The sequence below is a fragment of the Clytia hemisphaerica genome, unplaced genomic scaffold (assembly GCF_902728285.1).
Source record: "Clytia hemisphaerica strain Z4C2 unplaced genomic scaffold, Clytia hemisphaerica genome assembly, whole genome shotgun sequence".
In the NCBI taxonomy this organism is placed as follows: Eukaryota; Metazoa; Cnidaria; class Hydrozoa; order Leptothecata; family Clytiidae; genus Clytia; species Clytia hemisphaerica.
Window position 1 is genome coordinate 657,229 of NW_027104211.1, and position 14,029 is coordinate 671,257.

The 14,029-nt window shown below is 35.0% G+C and overlaps 2 protein-coding genes across 2 annotated transcripts in view; both read right to left on the reverse strand.

Annotated features, from left to right (window-relative positions):
* LOC136815590 (low-density lipoprotein receptor-related protein 1-like) overlaps nucleotides 1-5,727 on the reverse strand; it is a 48,965-nt gene extending 43,238 nt beyond the window's left edge. The window contains exons 1-7 of the mRNA XM_067072041.1: nucleotides 4,752-5,727; nucleotides 4,076-4,491; nucleotides 3,568-3,690; nucleotides 2,295-2,444; nucleotides 1,575-1,826; nucleotides 973-1,263; nucleotides 164-490 (exon numbers count right to left, since the gene is read on the reverse strand). Of these exons, the coding sequence (XP_066928142.1) occupies nucleotides 164-490; nucleotides 973-1,263; nucleotides 1,575-1,826; nucleotides 2,295-2,444; nucleotides 3,568-3,690; nucleotides 4,076-4,491; nucleotides 4,752-5,638 (2,446 nt within the window). The 5' untranslated portion in view covers nucleotides 5,639-5,727. The remainder of the gene's footprint in view (nucleotides 1-163; nucleotides 491-972; nucleotides 1,264-1,574; nucleotides 1,827-2,294; nucleotides 2,445-3,567; nucleotides 3,691-4,075; nucleotides 4,492-4,751) is intronic.
* Nucleotides 5,728-6,070: 343 nt separating this feature from the next.
* LOC136815592 (low-density lipoprotein receptor 1-like) lies at nucleotides 6,071-13,077 on the reverse strand. Its single transcript, XM_067072043.1, has 11 exons — nucleotides 12,992-13,077; nucleotides 12,593-12,776; nucleotides 10,669-10,794; nucleotides 9,625-9,747; nucleotides 9,309-9,431; nucleotides 8,574-8,723; nucleotides 8,032-8,199; nucleotides 7,630-7,752; nucleotides 7,116-7,232; nucleotides 6,665-6,796; nucleotides 6,071-6,312 (listed from the first exon to the last, which is right to left on the reverse strand). The coding sequence occupies exons 2-11, from the start codon at nucleotides 12,639-12,641 to the stop codon at nucleotides 6,089-6,091; spliced, it is 1,335 nt and encodes a 444-aa protein (XP_066928144.1). The 5' UTR covers nucleotides 12,642-12,776; nucleotides 12,992-13,077; the 3' UTR covers nucleotides 6,071-6,088.
* Between the last annotated feature and the right edge of the window lie 952 nt (nucleotides 13,078-14,029).

The window sequence follows — 14,029 nt, forward strand, 5'->3', positions numbered from 1 at the left end:
ATCCTTTTTTGAGGGATAGAGATCTCTTCTATTTTTTTTAAAAAAGAAGATCAAGCCTGGGTTACATCAATATTCGATAGGCGCTTTTAGTTTCATTGTACATTACATCAACTCAATAACGAACTTTGCTTTGATTAATTTTCAAGGAGACAAAAAAGCATACCATGGCAACCGATTTCATCACTGCTCGGGTTTCCGCCAATAGAATCACGACAATCATCAACTCCATCGCATTGATGGCTCATCTTGATGCAACGTCCGTTCGAACATTTGAACTGTACAGAAGTACATTTGAAGTACTCGTCCTCACAATCTACTTCGTCTGAATAATCAGCGCAATCTTTCTCGAAATCACAGCGCGATCGCTGCTTGATACATCTTTGACTGTCTTGGCAACGGAACTCGTCGTGATGACACGTGCAGTTGGCTAGCGGTGCGTCCGGGTCTTTGCGAGATTCGTTACGGAAAACATTTGGTTCGCAATAATTCACTACGGTTTGAGAAATCATGAATCAAAGACAACGTAGCAAGGTAGAGTAAATTATTTAGATTTGAGATTAGAATGGGAAAACTTAGCTACTGTAGATGATTTTCGGTTGCACACATGAACGATACTTTGTTAACTTGTCAACAAAACATGGTTCAAAATTGGTAAAATTGAGAAACTTGTGCTACATGTTTTTCTAAAGAATACACTTTTTTTTATAAGAACAAACTATATAAGAATAACATAAGGCTTCGATGGCTAAAATGTTAAGAACAAGTTAAGAAAATTTTAAGGCTTCACGGAAAACAGTCAATTTCTTAGGAAAGTGGTAAAAATACATTAAAAATGGGGAAAATAAGAACATGTTAAGAACATTTTTAGGCTTGAAACTCAAAAAGTTAAGAACATCCGAAGGCTTCAAAAGTTTCGAATGTTCTTATAAAAAAACGTGTAGAAATAAAGGAAGCCATTTAAACATCACAAACCTCCAGTTTTACACTTTTCATCAGACCCATCACCACAATGATCGACACCATCACATCGAAATTTGAGTGGAAGAATTTGCCCGTTGTCACACCGAAACATTTCCTTCTTCACATAATCAGTTGTGTGGTTTGCGCATGTGCCTGACAACTCGTCCGAACCGTCCTCGCAATCTTTGTGTAGATCGCAAATCCATTCGACGGGAATACAAGGGCCGTATTCTTCGGGCCGTCCACGTCTTCCCTTGCTCTCACATTGGAATTCTTTGAATTTGTCACACCGATGTGGCGTGTCTACATATTTTTAAATTGAAATTAAATTAAAAGTTTTTATTATTCAGTAAAAAAGTGTTAAGGCATACACTAGTTGTGTAGAAAGACTCTGTGGGAATGCCACGAGGTGTCTACTTCTTCAAGATGGCTTATCGTGTCTGTGAACAGAAGTGAGCCCTTATTCTCTTCGTCCAAACAAAATGTAACTCAGTCTAGTCCTAGTCGAAAATAAATCTTTTACATAAGGGTCTCTAGTGGTAAACAGTAATTTTGCACCTTCTCCAGAACCAGCTACGAAAGATGATAGATTCGACGAATTGGACTTCACTTACCGCATTGCATTTCATCACTACCATCATCGCAATCACTTTCACCGTCACATTGATATCTTCTCTCAATACACCGTTTCTTGTCTTTACACGTGAACTCCCCATCTTTGCACGGCTCCGAAGGCGTCTGGCACCGATCAAGTGCTTCGTCAGAGCCGTCAGGACAATCGGCTGTGGAGTCACACGTCCATGACATTGCAATACATCGGTAAGTGCTGTTGCATTTGAATTGGAAATCGGTACAATTAGTGTTTTCTAAACAAGATAGACAAAATTTCTCGTGAAAACGGATACCATAGACATGATAAAAACCGTGATAGTCAAGTTACAGAAAAGACGATTTAAAACAATTTTAGTCGGCATCGCTGTCAAGTAACCAAACCGTAGAAAATATAGCAAATCTATTGAGATTTACTTACAAGAATGAAAATTGAAGTAAAGTTCACATTATCTTGTCAGTAATTGACCAGCATTGATATTATACTTTTGGGTTTCGGCAAAAACCAAAAAGGTGTCAATATGTAATTGTCAGCTGGATTTTCAATATTTGAACAATTTAGAGGGATCGTTTTATAATAGAGTACCTGCTGTTTACTTTGTACATTATGGTCCGCAAACCATTATCGTTCGCTAATATACTGTGTAGTCTAAATCAGCCCTTAATACTAGGATATTTATTGTACAGAAACGAAAGGTATTTATATTCGAATAAAAGAAACTTACTGCATAGAGCATCAGATTCGTCACTTTGATCAGGACAATCATCATATCCATCACACCTCCAAGTTTTTTTGATGCACAGATTCTTGGAAGCACATTTCCAGTAACCTGGTAGACATCTAAACACACCGCCACCTGTCTTGTTTTGAGAGTCTTAGAAAGAAAAAAGAAAACAAGTCATTACTCTCGGGTACCTAATAGCCGTCCCTCCGCTAATTAATTTTTCGAAAATCTTCCACACAGGACATTCTTATTCCAACCCCCCCTCCCGCTTATTAAGTTTTGAGATTTTTTCCAACCCCCCCCCCGGATATTACCCCGAGAAAAGTGGTCTAAAAAAGATACCCGGAGGATGTATTATCACCCGGAGGATGTATTAGCGAGATTATGTATCGGAGATATTCTACGGCTACGGTTGCGGGGCTGCCTGTACGGGTCGTCAACAAAGGCGACATGTCGTTGTCTACTTTGCTCTGTACGGGAAAAACACCAAAACACCGTATAAGCAAAGTCGACATGATGCCGTACGTCAAATATCGAACTTGCTTTCACCCGCCATTACTTGCCTTACTCGCCATTTCCCTCGCCACTTTAGCCGTAGCCGTAGAGAATTCCAGATACATAATCTCGCTATTATCAATCTTAAAACTTCTACCATCAAAGTGTTCACTATCACCGAGAAAAAAAAATGCAGTTTAATTGCTAGGCAAAGTGAAAAACATTTCTATCATTGTATCAACAATTTGAAGCTCATTTTAAATAACCAGAGTCTTGATTTTTATCGTTGGAGAAAGGCGAGTGGTGGAAAGTTTCTTAAGTAGTAAGTATTTTGCGCAATGATATCTCAAAAAGGTACTACTAACTTTAAATGAAACCCCTGGTCTGAAAACTGTAATTATAGAAGTATGAGTTTTGAACCATACTTTGAGCCACAACTCAATTAAAAAAACTCCAGTCATTCAGAAAACAGGGTTGACCTGGTTATGCTCCCAAAATACAAGGTGAGGCGCAGTGGTGTAGTGGTCATTGACCTTGGTTGCTGCACAGGCGACTGAGGTTCGATTACCACTCCACTCGCAGCGGTTCACTTAGTGAATGAACCTTCCCCGGCCGGGTCAACCCATGTCATGTGAGGGGAATTGGGTTGTCAGTTCAAGGTGCTAATGGGGCGCGAATTGAAAGCGTCTATAGTTGCGAAAATGGGCCTCAAAGCCTCCTTCGACTCAACCAAATAGAGATAGAAATACAAGCAAGACACAGAAAAAGATGCACATACCAATGCAAGTTTTGTTATCAACTTTACTGAGGGTCATATTGTTTGCACATGCGCATCGAGCTGTGCCACCAGGTTGCAAGAGACATAACTGCTCACATTCCAACTGGTGACAAACAGTTTGGTCTAAGGTAGAGGAAACAGTTAAGTCGTATCACTTTCTTAAAGAAATTTATAAAAATCTCAGTCTTCAATTCTAGCCGGACTATTGAATTTCACAACAATGAGTTATTCAAGAGAGTGATTCCAAAATTTAATTCCAGCCTTCAAGAGTTTTGAAAAAAAGAAAAATGAAACCCAGCTTATTTATCCAAAAACTAAAGTGTAAAGACCGGTAACTTTAACATAATCTAAAATAACAAACACATCCTGAGAAGCACACATCTTACCTACAAAATATACGGACGGTATTCTAAAGATTTTCTTAGGAAAGTATAGGAGACAAAAAAAATATTTGCAAAAACGAGTTAAAACGATTTAAAAAACAAGCATAAACAAAAAGATAGCTTACTTCTGAGAGTAGTATTGATTCTCTGCAAGTCTTTATCGTAAATACGGATCTCCATGAGACCACTGAACTCTTTACGGACGAACACTTCAGCTGTATCATTCGTATCTTTAGGTCTCTTCGGGACGCGATGAATACTCTGCGATAACCAATCCGACCAGTATATGTAATGGTTGTCTACCACTAGACCGAAAGTGTGCTGTGTAGAGGGAATCACAATACGGCGATCGCTTCCATCAAAATTCATGCTTTCAATGCGGTCGAATTTCGCGTCCGCCCAATACACGCGTTCGCTGTCGATAGCAAGCCCGTTTGGCCATGAGATGTTTTGCCCGCTAACAAGAATTCGTTGATCTTTTCCATCCATGTCAAGCCGTCCAATTTTAGCAGGTGTCATCCAGTCAGTGTAAAACAGATAACTGGTGGGAAAAAAGACAGAAATGGTGATGATAGATGCTCTAAATATTGGATGCATTGAATGCATTGTTTGACCGATGGGCAAAACCTGGGAGTATAGAGAATGTACGCTGATTTGAAGGGTCAACCTTTTAGGTTGATGAAAGGGGAATTGGTCGTGTTTTCCAATCAAAATACTATACTATTTACATGTATACTCAGATTGATCTCGTATCTCCTTCCTTAACTATAATAAGTCTAAGATGAAATTTTTATTACTCACCCTCTGTTTGGGTCCACAACGATTGCTCTCGGCTTTCCCAGATTGGTGGTCCAAAGTGTTCGTCTGTATTTACCGTCAAGTTTCGAAACAGAAATTTCTGATGGAGGTTCAGCTTTCTTTGTGTCAGTCCAATACAAATTTTCTCCTATCCAATCAACAGCCAGACCGTCTGGATTTTCAAGATTGGTAGTATGAAGCCATTCAGGAGTAGCACCATGTTGCAAACTGACACGACCGATTCGGTCAGTTTTGATGTCCGAGAAAAAGACATACTCTTGATTCGCGTAAAAGTCAGTCCCAACAGCACTGCTCAACCCTAACACGGGTGTTATCACATCGTGCGGGTAGTTCAAGTCTAGTGAAATTCCACGCACTTCCCAGCTACGGGCAAAGATCAAGAATTTATCTACAGGTTTACAGCCCTTACCGTTTGTATCTAGGACGTAACCAATCTTACAGAGACAACTCACCGTTTCATTGTTCTTAATAACACACATGTGCGTGCAACCTGGTTTTAAAGTTTCACACAAGTTGGTCATGTTTAGCTGTCGTGATTTACTGATCAGATGAATATCCATAGGGCGCGAGATATTCTGGATGATGACTTCATAGTCTTTATTGTCTTGTTTATTGACTCTTACCACGCCTTTTTTAAACCAATCAGTAAAATAAATATAGGTATCATCCATAGTAAGAGCGAAGGGGTGTGGTACTAGTTTTTTCCCCGAGATTAGAGTCTGTCTATCGTTCCCTTCGTAATCAATAGATTCAATGTAGTCATAACGTGCATCGATCCAATAGACACGGCGAGAAGTGTAATCGATCGTGATTCCGTTCGGCCAACCGATTCTTGAATTGATCAAAGCACGCATATCTGTTCCATCCATCTGAGCGCGTAATACTCTAGGATTGGCACCCCAGTCGGTTAGGAATAAATATCCATAACGAGGATCTACAGCTATACCACGTGGGTTGTGGAGATCAGTGGAGATGAGAGAGGCCCTTCTTTTACCGTCATAACTTGCAACATCCACACGGTTAGCTGAACTCTCTGTGAAATAAATGTTTTTCGCTACCCAGTCGACAGCAATACCATCAGGTACTGCAAGCCCACTATCAATTATGGTGTCTTCCTGTGTAAAGGAGTAAGAAAAAACGTAAAAAAATTGTAGAAAACAAACAATACGTTACCACAACAGTTATTTGTTAAAAATTAAGCAACCAAGCAGAACCAAGGCGATTAATGGACAAAAAAAGGTAATTTTGATGTAGATTTTCAAAACATGCTGCCCTAAAGAATGTTTACTTGAGTATTGGAATTAAGAAAATCAAAGTGGCTATTGTCGAACCTGTGTAACATTTTTCTCAAACTTCTTGATATGCGATGAATAAATGACGTTTTTAGTGACGTCCGAGTAAAATAGGCGTCCATCTTCGATATCATAATCTAAAGCCACGCCCTTCTTTAAGTTGGAGATGATATTGTACTTCAGTTTGCTGCGGATGTTATAGCGCTGAATGCTACCGACATGTACAAATATCAAATCATCTTCATCTGCGTCTAACAATGAAAAACGGATAAAAAAAGTGAATGAGAAAATCGCCAATGACTTTTCATGTTGAACATAATACACCCCCAAACCTCGTTTCTCCTTCCAGGTAATTTTAACCCATTTTCCTTATATGCCTATGAAGAGTTTTTATATATATCCTCTACCAAATCGTTCCGTTTTTCTGGTAAACTGATGATATCCTTGATTGCCTCGGAAAGTCCTGTAATTTTGTAATTTAAATACCTCCATATGAAAATTCGTGCATCCTATCTCATAAGAGTGAATTGACCAAACTCGAAAGTTTACAATATAGCATATTAAACTTACAGAAAGTACCACTGTAAAAATGTGATGACTTACTTTTATAACGGCACGTTCTTTGGTCATCCTCCAGTGCATAATCACTGCTGACGCACTGGCATTTGTAACTGCCAAAAGTATTGACACATTGATGTTGACAAAGTGTTTTATCTTCTTCACATTCGTTGATATCTTAAAAAAAGAAAAGAAGACTGAATTATAGACGACTTGATTAGATTTCATGAGAAACTGGTCCCGTGATGATTTATCTCACCAGCCGTCTGTACTGCTAAGAAAATGATGAACTTTTAATTTAGATTAATAGTGTTGTTATCTTGGTTCTTGAAAATGACCAGACCCAGCTGACACACAACGTTGTTTCGACGTCCATCTAATGTTCACAACGTCCATATAACGTTAGATGAACGTTGAAACAACGTTGTGTGCCAGCTGGAGACTGCTTCCAGACCAAACCCTGCTAACTAGCCATTAGAAGCAAGTACACACAAACCTTGGCAGGATCCATTGATATGTCTTAATCCTGTATTATTACAAACGCATATTCCACCAGTGGGTAGTCGACGACAGGATGCATCTTTTGAACACTTCTCTTTACAAAATTCCTCTTCTAAAAATGTTGGTATAGTAAGTTAGATAATCAAGTTTGGGGTTGCTGTAGTACAACTCCATTCTAGTAGATGGGAACATTATGTATTACAACATATCACCAATTTCTGTAAATCTAATCTAAGTGCTAATGGCATCATATGAAATTGTTCAATATTTAGAGTTCCCTGCCAGTAGACCTGGCGTCTAATGCCACCAGCTTTTATACCATCTAAACAAAAGGCAAATCCAAAGTTGACTAAAAATTCCATTTGAGGTGTATTATAAGCTTATTCGAAATCAATGGAATTGAATTTATAATTTTATAAAAAGTTACGGAAATGACAATTATGAATAACCTTAAAAGTAACTCGAATTCGCTTATGAGTAAAAAATGGTGGTCATCATCCAGTACTTACTGCAAAAACGTGCTTCATCTGATTTATCAGTGCAATCTGCTTTGAAATCACACACTTTATTGATTGGAATACATTCTTTTGTTTGTAAACATTGAAACTGATCTTTCTCACATTGTACTTTTTCTATAGAAAAGAAACGAATCAAAGTGCAAGACTGAAATTTTCTGGAATTTCAACATACAATTGACACTCTCTAATTCGACTTTCAAAGGGAATATGAGATTTATCAAGATTTTTGGAGCATACCAAATAATCCATAATACAACGAACATACAAAAAGTAAATGTCAAATTATAGAGCTGGGTAAGGAAAATACAAGCCAGACTAGATCATTTTGAACACAATCAGTATTAGTTCAAGTATAAGTCAGCTGTAATAAAATATCAAGAATCTATCACATACTATGACAATTCTGTTCATCAGAGCTTGATGTGAGGGCACTGACAGTTCCAAGATTTACTGAGACCACAGTATCGTTGCAATCATCATAATCATTACAAACAAAGTCCTTTAAGATGCAGGTACCATCCAAACATTGAAATTCAGTCTTATCATCACATTCGATCTTCTCTGAAAATAAAAGTTTTGTATCACGATGTTTATCGGTTATTGCATATCTAAGAAAACATTTTTTGTTAAATTGGTAGTTTACGCATATTCAAACAAATTTTGTAAATTTTCCTAGCAAGCCTTTTGAGAAATGGTATTGTGAAGCTTCCCTTGGTACACTGAAAAATCCTTACTATAAATGAAAAATGAATCCTTACTATAAATGAAATATCCATTCACTAAAATCTTCCAGCAATATGAAAATTTTAAAGAGTTTTTGCAAAAAGTCAAGTGGGTGCCAGAATTTTCAAAAGAAAAAACCATTTTTATAACCCTTGCATTGCGCAAATCTTTATTTTTTTAGGGATTTCATGAGAATCGAAGTCAATACTTACTGCAGTTTTCTGGTTCGTCTGAATTATCATAACAATCATTGTGACCATCGCAAACCCATTTCTTATTGATACACTGTAAAATAGCTGAACTTTTGCACTGAAATTGATTTTCGTGGCATTTCAAGGGTACCTTTGGTTTGCCAATGTAATCTGCCAAAAATAGAGAAAACTTTTTAATTGATAAAATAAAAACTAGTGACAAAAATAGTAACTAAGCGTAACAAATAGGTATTTTCGATTTTCGACCTATTTTGAAAATTTTTAGCGTGTATTTAATTTCGCGATTTTGTATTTTTGAAAAAATCTAAGCGGTATTAAATTTTGCAAATTTGGCCTAAAGTAAAAAAACGCGAAATTAAGTACCCACAAAATTTTGTAACACGCAAAATATAATACCAATAAATTTGCTTAGATTGGGTTTAAAGATTAAGTTATTCATCTAAAATTTAGAAGAATATTAAAATGAGCTTTTGAGCGTGGTGTCAACATCATTCATACCATATCACTACATTCACTGTATTTTTGTTAGTTTAGAGCTTGGTGCTACCTGAATGTGCAAACCGTTTTGTCATTAGCAGGAAAAAATTTCAGATTAATAGAGCTTTTTCATGTTTTGTAAAGTTTCGTAAAAACATAATTTCCACCATTATGGAAGCAAACATTTCAATCTTTATAAGCGAATCGAACCTTTGCTTCTTAACAAAACATGACAAAGAAAAAATAAAAGACACATACTTGTACAGTTGATCTCATCTGAATTGTCAGGACAATCGTTTTGATTATCACAAACCCATGATTTATGAATGCATTTACCACTTGTTTTGCATGTAAACAGACCACTATTGCAAGATGTCTTTTCTAAAATGAAAAGAAAATCAATTGTGATTTAAAAACATGGCTATTTAATAAATACTGTAAAGAAAAGTTGCTTATTTTTCCTATTGAAATTACAGGAACAAAGTTACTTTAAGATTCTTTAACAAAATAGTCTAATAACTTTCACTTTTCTGTCTTTTTAATTGTACAAGCAAAAATAAATTCAGAATCTTACCACATCCTTCCTCGTCACTTTGATCTTTGCAATCAGTTAGTCCATCACATTGAAAATCCAAGGGTATACATGTATTAGTTGACTTGCAGCGAAATACCTCACTTTGCAAGTTACATGAATCCTCTACAAAGAAATAAAAGTAATTGTGGACTGATAAATTTGAATCTAAAACTTTCCTTAAACAGCATTGCAACTAGGTTTTGTGGATATGAACGGATTAGATGGCCATTTAAGCTAAAAACTCTCTTACTTACTAGCAAGAGGGGAATAATGTATTTGTACCTTAACTGGACGGATTTCTATCGAAAGAGAGAAAAGTTGCAACACTACTTGAAATATTATGTACTCCTTAGTAAAAAATGAGGTTAACTTTTAGGAGAGACTGCTAGGTAAGTGGTAAAAATTGAAAATAAAAGCCTGGTAAACAAATGAAGTACTTGATACTCAGTAATAAGGTGGTCTAAGTTATAAATTTGAGCTGATTTTCAACAATGTCTGAGAAAAGATACTCCCCTCGTATTATCAGGATTGAATTCCAAAGTAATTAGGGGGGGGTCTACCTAGATTGAGGACTTGGTACAGAAGAACGGTGGTCCAAGCTTCATTCCCCAAAACAAGTACACGTTTTCAGAATTTAGTAGGATTGATAACCAATAATCATTTTCACATTCAGGCAATTTTAATGAATCAATCAATATAAAGAGAAGCGATCAGACTTGGCAATATGATTGAATCTAAGATGAATTTCATATTCAGAAATGGAAAACCTCTACAATGATATATGGAGACTAAGCATTTATAAAAGTACTTATTAATATTGATGAAAACTTATGAGACTGTATGAAATACAAATTTACAAAACACACACATTTCATTTTTTATTTGAAACTATTTGGATGGGAAGTCATTAGACAATTATGATGATTTGGCAGATATTTGAATCTTATAAAATCAATTTTTTTTAATAAGACATGCTGACTTTTGCATGAGAGGATCACATGTGTAATTCATGTGATAAAATGAAGTAATCAAACATTATCTCACCAGGGCAATCCTTCTCGTCTGATTTGTCAATACAATCGAAGTAGCCATCACATTTAAATTTGTTTAATATACAATGTCCTGTCTTTATACATTTAAATTCATCATCATTGCATGTTTTAGAGCTCCCTAAAGTGAGAGAAAAAATAAAACTATATTCATACAAGATGGATGATACTGTGAAAACTTAAACTACAGGAAAATTAATAAAAATTGAAACTTATAACATGAACAAAATGTCAACCAATGGATAAATTAATGTGAGAAATTGAGATAATTAAATTCGTACAAAACATTTCTGCTATGCCAATCATTTGATAACGGCGTAATCAAAAGCTTAAAAAAACATTTTGTGGTATTAACCTTCATACTTAAGTAGTAATCAATATGATACAAGCTTTTTGTTCTTTAAGAAAATACTGTTATAAAGGAAACAATTAAACAAACATCAATGAATTTACAGGCTATCATAACTGTATACCAGACAAAATCACTCAACATCAATTAAAGTTGAAAAGATAAAGAGGTACAACGAAAACCATCAAACAAAGAGAACCTCACTATAAAGAAAACTGACATTTTTTCAACAGCATATTCTTTATAACCATATCCTGCCTCACTACAAAACCATATATCTCGTCAGAAAATGGACACAATGCAGTTGAAAAACAACAAGCTATATGCTGAATGGACCTACCTGATGATGGAAGTTAGATAGCAATAAGGAGAAAAACGGAAACAATCCCTTAGAAAATATAATGTTTTGCGAAAAGGCATAACGCGTTAAATTTCATCATTGATTGTTGACGGAAAGAAGGAAGGGGAGAAAGGAAAAAAGATATAGAAAGTTCTGGTTGCTGAAATCAGTTTTATTGACAATCGAATCATGTTTGATGGTGGGAATTGCTATCAATGATGTTTTTTTTTTTTGAGAAAAAACAAAGATATGTTAGGAAAAAGTCCAATGAAAATCTGCAAAAACGGCGATTTCCAGCATATTTCCGACAAAAATTTTTCTCAAAAAAACGAACTCGGTCATGTTTTTAGTTGCAAATACGCATCTTTCTGCAAAAAATCAGAAAAAACTAAGGATGAAAATTCGAGAAAATGCTGGAAAATGTCAAAAAACTGGTTTTTCCGGCATATAAAAATGTTTTTCAAAAATTGGGCTTCGTCACATTTTAGGTATTGTCATTTTGCATCAGTGTGCAAAATTTCATAAAAAAAATATAAAGTACAGCACGAGAAATTCAAGAAATACTGTCTTTCCGACGAAAATAGGTTGTTCCGGCAATTTTTAAATAGTTCCGGCTTCAAAAATCAATTTTATTGAAAATTGAAACATGTTTGATGGTGGGTATTGCTATTAATAATGTTTTTGAATGAAAAAACAACCAATTATAAGTAAAAAGTCTAATGAAAATCCAGAAAAACGGCGATTTCCGGCCGGAAAAAATTTTTTCTCAAAATAGGACTCCGCTATGTTTTGGGCATTGTTAATACGCGTCTTTGCGCAAAAAATTTATAGGACCTCCAGGTAGGTCCAAAAGGTTTCAAGGTAAATATAATCTCATCATATGCTCTCTATAAGCAAGTCAAACTGACAGTACTCATTCCATATATATGATGGTCAATGACCAAAAACATAAAAATAGTTAGTGAAGGGTAGACATGATAATTATAGTTATAATTATACTGGTTGTGGCTCCCCAAAACAAAATCTTTGTTCCACAATTCTATATGTTTCATATGTCAGTAATTGGTTAATGACTAAGTTGTGTGATTATTCCCAAAAAAAAACCCACCTCTTATTTGGCCAATATTAAATTTACCTCACCTGAAGACAAAATATGGGTTGTAGAGCCAGTGACAACCTTTATTGAGGGCAAAGTTCATAATATTTTAGATATAAAAGTTATAAAATTACCTGCAGTGAGTGTGAGTATGAAAGTTAAAAAAAGTATTAGTAATGCCATAGTAGTAGTAGTGAGTAATGTGTATGGGTGATATTTTGTCTGCACTTTTTTTTATTTCTTAAATAAAACCACATCAATTTCGTTTTTTGTAAAGTGTGTTAGTTGATCCCGATGTTTTGATGATGGGTTAGTTTACTGAAATGGAAAAGAGATTGTGATGAAAAGTACTAATCAATTTCAGGAGAGTGATCAAATTAATAATTCATACCTCAATGTGAACATGACATTTTCTTTTAAAAGACAGAAAAGTTCTAATATTAAAACTGAAGTTTATTGAACTCACAAGCTTTGTTAGATGTAATAATTAGTACTGAAGAATGTTAATGGTTAGACAATGAACAAAAACTTACCTTTTCCACTTTCTCATTTTTAACAATATCCATTGAGCATCAAAAACAGAATTGTTCTTTCTATATTTTTTCCTATGGGAAGATTGTGACAAGCTGTCAATATTAGACAAAATTAAAGAGAGACCTTATAAACAAAATCAGATACTGTACTGCACATAATTTTCATTTAAGTTTAATGGTAAAAAAATTTGGAAAAACGATTTTGTCCATAATCACAAAAGAATTGACATAAGAAAAACTAGTATTATATTCAGTTATATTACTGTTAAATCAAAGTATCATTAAAAAATGTCTTACCAATATTTGCAATTTCCTTATCTACCGTTAATTCTTTAAATGTAAGGCAAGGGTATTTAGAATCTCAAACCTCTTTATAGTCTGAGCTTTTGTTCTATTGTCTCATGCAGAGGTCTCATATTTGATTCACACTGATGTGTTAACTGATAACAAAATACACCTATATGTTATAGTAGGTTTAGTACTTTGACCTATAAAGCTTTTTAAGAACCTTTCAATCGATTTATAGTTTTTGTACTATTCAATTTTTCAAAAACACTTAAACACTTAACAGACTCTAGTGCATAAATACAATAAAAAAGAATTAGCTTTGTCATCAAGAACAACCCAAACACTGATTAAGGCTGTTAGGACTCTCTTAAAATAATCACTTTGTAATGCCATGATAACATTCAGAATAATACAGAGTATTTCAAAAAAAAGTTCATTTTTCATGAAATTTTTCCAGATTTTTCCTATAAAAAATTTTCGAAAACACCAGAGAAGGAATCTTTGATATTTTTCATTTATGAGTTTGTCATTACATTTTACCTATAATAGACGCAACAACTCATCTCTTCTTAAAAATCATGCTTCCTTTTGTTTTTTCCCACCCTATGTTATTGTCAATTTGCAAAATCCCACCCCAGGGTATCCTTACGATATTCTTAACATTCAGTTGATCTTCACCCTGATTTTTGAGTAAGCAATATATAGCGTGTATTATTTTTATCTCTAAAGAAGGGTAAAGGATAAAATCAG